This window comes from Nilaparvata lugens, chromosome X (assembly GCF_014356525.2).
Source record: "Nilaparvata lugens isolate BPH chromosome X, ASM1435652v1, whole genome shotgun sequence".
In the NCBI taxonomy this organism is placed as follows: Eukaryota; Metazoa; Arthropoda; class Insecta; order Hemiptera; family Delphacidae; genus Nilaparvata; species Nilaparvata lugens.
Genome location: NC_052518.1, coordinates 40,387,918 through 40,393,726, shown reverse-complemented (window position 1 = coordinate 40,393,726; position 5,809 = coordinate 40,387,918). Strand labels below are relative to the sequence as shown.

Sequence of the window (5,809 nt, the reverse complement as noted above, 5' to 3'; positions counted from 1 at the left end):
CTTGAAGCAGTTATTACAAAGTCAGTCAAGGTGTGCTCATCCTACTGTCAACATGGGCTGTCAACAACATCTACATCCAGTACTTCAATCAGCAATGGCGCCTGCAGACCCTGAATCACCATGTTCTTGCGGTGATTGCATTTTTGTCATGAGTGCAAGGTGGAGTGTTGAGCCACTCACTATCGCCACCAGTCGTCCCACTATCACCACCAGTCGTCCCACCATCGCCATCAGTCGCCCCACTATCGCCGCCAGTCATCCCACTATCGTCACCAGTCGCCCCACTATCATCACCATTCGTCCCACTATCGCCACCAGTCGCCCCACTATCGCCACCAGTCGCCCCACTATTGCTGCCAGTCAACCCACCACCGCCACCAATCATCCCACCAGCTGAGGCCAAGACGGTTTCAATTTGGCAGTAGCCCTCATCATACCAATCAGTTAATACGAATGTATTACCATTTGTAATATGATAATAAAGAAATAAACCCTCATTGGCTGATCCACTGTCTAAAACTAACTGTCATGTATGGAATAAACTTCATTTTATGTGTTAACCATTGATTGAGAGTTTCATTAATTCAATGTTCAACACCTCATCCCATAGATAATAATAATAGTAGGTCAGAATCTTGCACATCAATATAGATGTTTCCTCTAGGACAATACTGAAATAGCATATAGTTGAAGCTAGTTAATAGATATCCATTATGGTGTAGTGGTTAGCGGCGCCGCTTTCCATGCTGTAGGTCCTGGGTTCAAACCTTCAGGGGTAGAGATTGATGTAGGGTCCCAATTGATAAGGTAAGTATACAGGGTTGTATACCATTACACCATAATGGATATCTTTTGATATTTTGCATCTTGGTCAACCTATTGCAACATGTCAATAGATATTTTCATTGAAAGCTTAACAACCTAGTTTCTTATCTATATGAGGAAGTAGGATAATCAATAATAACAAATGGCTCATTACACATAGTATTTATTGGCGAACATATAATCAATCTTCAGTATTGAATAGAATATACAGCTGAAGAAGTCTTTCTCCTCGGCTATAATCATTGTTGGTGACATAACGCTCAACTGATGGCTTATTCCTTTCACGAACAATGCATGGTCCATCAACTTCATCATATCCCCCAGTAGATGGCAGTGGCATAGGTATGCATACAGCCTTGTAGATGCTAATCTCAAAAGCTGAATCACCAGATGTTCCATCCTCCAGCTTGAATCGTTTCACATGTCCTGTGCTCTCAATTTTTGTAAATCCTGCAAATTTGATCTCCTTTTGACCCAGTCCCAGTAGACATTTAGATTGTTGTCCGCATATAAAATCACACTTGTAGTATTGGTCCTGATTGAGAACACTCAACACAATCTTCACATCCTTATCCCTCCAGTTGGGTACCTTCTCAAGATCAACAATAGCAGCCATTCTACCCTTATCCAACTTGAAGAAAGATTTTAGCAGTATGCAAGTATCATCAAACATGACAGTGAATTTCATTGCAAGTCCTGGTGGGCAATGACGCATTGCCCTCTTGTTGATATTATCCTTGATACTCTTCATAGTTTGCATGAAAACTCTCAGCAGGAAACATTTCACATCAGTGGAGGTCACATGAGTATTTCTCAATGGGTTGTGAAGATCATCACATACAAAGAAAATGTTTCTATCCTTGACTGTATCAACAACAGCCTGCTGCTTCTGCCTGAGTCGTATGCATGCACAACTATGAGATTCACGATCTGTACAAAACTCTAAATGTCCACTCTCCTTGAAAAAGTTACTCAATGTCATTATACCATGATAATTCAGTTCAGCTTCAAGCTCACTCACTGCATTAAACAGATAAAGTTCACGTTCACTGTCTGACAACATTGTAAGACTGAGTGCATTTTGTTGTCAGCATCATCTTTTATACTCTGCTTGCTGAGTGGTGGGGTAACCCATTTCCTGTTTCAATAGGTCTGTATGACGTAATACAATAGCTCTATGTGAACACATAGTGTGCACTTTACTCAAAGAGGAGTGAGGAGGAGGATAAATGATAGAGCATAGAGTTGATTACAATATTTCTTCTTATTGATAATGCAAATGAGTATTAACAGCATTGAAAAAATTGTGACAAAAGGTTCTATCTTCTAACAAAGTTCTATTAATCCATCCATGTAGAGCAATAACAATTTTCAATGAGCAAAATAGTTGTGTATTTGACAATCCATCAATGTTGCTGACGTTGTTGGTTGACCAATCTCCAAACGTTGGAGATGATAGCTTGTTCCGCACCATGTCGATAACGTTGAGTAGATGATGTTCTGGGCAGTATATGCCATCAATCTTCTCGATCAACAACTCCAAATCAGGCATAGTAGGAAAGGAATATGGCGATGATAGGTCCAGGTACTCCACATTGTTCAGTTGTAGAATCGTATCCAGTAGAGTAATCTGCTTATATCCATGGACAAAGATTTTAATTGGACGCTGCTGGTTCTGATCCAACCACCTTCCAACTGTTTCACACACAATTTCCATCAAAGCTGAATAGGGAAGATGTTCTGTCCCACAGTCTGACCACCTGAGTCCATGTTTAGCTTGATGTATACAGTTGTTGGCGATGATTTGCCCGCTAGTCTTGAGCAGAGACTCAGAGTAGGGAGGCTTGAAAAAGTAGTGATGAGTAGTCACATGATGCTCATCATCCTGCTCCAGGATAGCCATCTCCTTCACAATAAACTTGTTGTCCAAACCTTCAAAACCTTGAAAGTTCATCAGGTATAGTGGTAGTGGCCCAAAAATGTTTTCCGCTCTACTTGATGGCCAGTCATCTACACCACTTTCTGCTGTAATGTAGGAGTTGTCATCATTGAGTCCAGTTGTACTTGTAGAGGCATCTTTCATCAGCGGTCGCCCACCAGTAACACAACCCACCACATCCTCCTCCTCCTCATGCGAAGACAGCTCCCCCTCCTCCATAAAGAGTCCTTTGTATCCTGTCATGACTGGCTCATTCATTGTCTCGAGCTCAACTGAGCAATTTATTGCTGTGCACTGACTATATATCTTTTTATACTGATAGTACAAGGCCTGACATTGGCCGATACTCTCTAGTCATCTCATGAATCATCATACAGTAGGCAGTTGTATTACCTGGAATGTTTTCAGATGCTTCAAACTCAATCCTCACATCGATACTTCCAGTTTTGAGTGACTCATTTTGGCGGGAGCAATCAAAAGCAAACAGCATTATTTTTCCATCACCAATGGCATTCTTTTCAAACAGAGGGTTGCTTGCACGAGCATTACCATGGTTGTAGACTCCATTGAAATCTGCATACATGTTATAGATGCGATTATCATCACCATCAATGCTCTCATATGGGTAGTATCTGCTGTTTAAAAACACTCGAACATCCTTCATATTACACTTGTCAAAGCGAGAACAGTTGGCTGCCGCCACACCTCGTCTTGCAGTCTGTAGCTCAACCACAATGTATCGTGGCTTTTCAAGCTGTGATGTCGACTTGACAGTCCATGTATGCTTACTTGTCTGCGGTAACGTTGGATAGGTATACAACTCCCAATGTCGAAATGGTATACTGATGGGTGTGTCGTTCTGTACAATCTGTAGCAGACGCAGTTTTACATCATCTGCCACTTCCACATAAGGCATTCTCCACAAAAGCTTTGTGATTGCTACATTGGTAGCAGCAACATTCACACAGTCATGAAAGTTGGGGCTGACCCTCAACACCAGCTCTTGTTTCACATTGAGTAAAATCTGTCTATAGTCTTCGGCAAAGCCCAGCAGATATCTCAAAGGCACATCCATGATTGTAGTGTCAGCTCCATTGGCGGCAAAATCGGCGAATCCAGTGGTTGAACTAAACTTGTAGCCAGCTATCATGAGTAATGATTGAGAGCTCGACGAGAGCGGTCTTATCGGAGTGGTTGCTGAGTCAGCTGTGCAAAGTTTAAACGTTCCATAACAAAATATTTCGTGCTAGTGAACCGTGCTGTAGTGAATATTTTTTTTGAAGATTTAAAAATGTCTTGTTTTATTTGCTCTAAATCCGTTCGGAATTCAGGTGAGCTGATTTCATGTGTCGACTGTGAAGCGAATTTTCATATAGGATGTGTGAAAATGACCAAGGACGATGCAGACTACATAAAGAGAAACAAACAAATTTGGAGATGTAGCAGCTGTTCCTCTACACGTCGCAAAAGTATGGTGAGTGAATCGACAACAGGAAACAAGGACGTGACTCTCCAAGAACTCGCAGGAGTTCTTGAGGTACTTGGAAGAAATATTTAATATTAACGAAAACAATGAGGTCCCTTTCTTTTTCACGGGAGATATAAATATAGATCTTTTTCAGAACACCAGAATTATTGACGATTACAAATATTTAATGAATAGTTTTGGATTTGAATCACTCAATACTGATTACACTCATAGGTCCCGATTTTCCAACTCTTTAATAGATCATCTTTACTTAAAATCCGGCAAAAATAGAACAAAACTGAATAAAATTAATCTAATTCCAGAAATACTACATTTAGATATAACTGATCACAGTACAATCATACTTAAAGTTGAAGGATTGAAGAGATCCAACGAAGAAGCAGATACAAATTATAAAAAAATATGCCTAATCAATTACCGGAAGTTGAATAATATTTTATCATCGATTGATTGGGATAGAGAAATACCAGCAGTATCAGTTGATGAGGGATGGGAAAATTTCATTGACATTTTAAAAAGCGCTATCAAAGATTCACAAGAAAATCTTCTTTTAGAAAATAACTTGACACAGAAATATAGGTCGCCATGGATAAATAGTTATCTGATCAAGCAAATAAACTTAAGAAATGAGTTATACAAGAATGTTATCAAACAACCTAATAATGACGACTTAAAACAAATATACAATACTTTCAAAAATAACTTACGTAATGAACTGAGAGAAAGAAAACAATATTATTATTCAAAACTGTTTAGAGAAAGCCAGGGAAACATTAGAAAGACGTGGAAAACAATTGACGCGTTAATAGGATTGAAAAAAAATAAAGAACCACTAAAACTAATTGTTGATGAGCAGGGAAATAGCATACATGATAGTAATAAAATTTCTAATTCGTTTAATTCTTATTTTCTAAATGTTGTGAATAAAATGAATGATGAATTAGAACAAACCACATTGCAAACCAGGGAAGAGTCTGCTAGAGTATCAAAAATAAGGTTTCCATACAATTCTCCAACAAATTCAATTTTTCTCCACCCTACAAATCCGGAGGAAGTAGCAAGTACAATAAGAAAATTGGAAAGTAAATCTTCGCCAGGTGTAGATGGGATAAGCACAAGCATGATTAAAAAAACTTACATGAATTATTTGAACAAATTAACTGATCTAATTAACCTGAGTATTGCCAAAGGAAAATTCCCAAGCATGTTCAAACACAGCGTAGTTATACCTATTCCTAAAAAGCCAAATTGTAAAAACATAGATCAGTTCCGCCCAATTTCACTTTTACCGGTTTTTTCCAAGATTTTAGAAAAAATATTCAAGATTAGACTTGAAAACTTTTATAAAAATAATAACTTTTTTAGTGATAACCAATATGGTTTCCGTGAAGGAAGAAGTACAGAAGCGGCAATTAAAAATCTCATTTCAAAAATAAATGACAGTTTTAGTGTTAATAATAAGTGTGCAGCTCTGTTTCTTGATATATCTAAAGCATATGATGCAATTGATAAAAACATGCTTCTAAAAAAACTTGATTTATCAGGAGTAAGAGGAA

General features: G+C 38.5%; 1 protein-coding gene across 1 annotated transcript; it reads right to left on the bottom strand.

Annotated features, from left to right (window-relative positions):
• Positions 1-3,074: 3,074 nt before the first annotated feature.
• LOC111049848 lies at positions 3,075-3,914 on the bottom strand. Its single transcript, XM_022336025.1, has one exon. It carries the CDS (start codon positions 3,912-3,914, stop codon positions 3,075-3,077), a length of 840 nt encoding a protein of 279 aa, XP_022191717.1.
• Between the last annotated feature and the right edge of the window lie 1,895 nt (positions 3,915-5,809).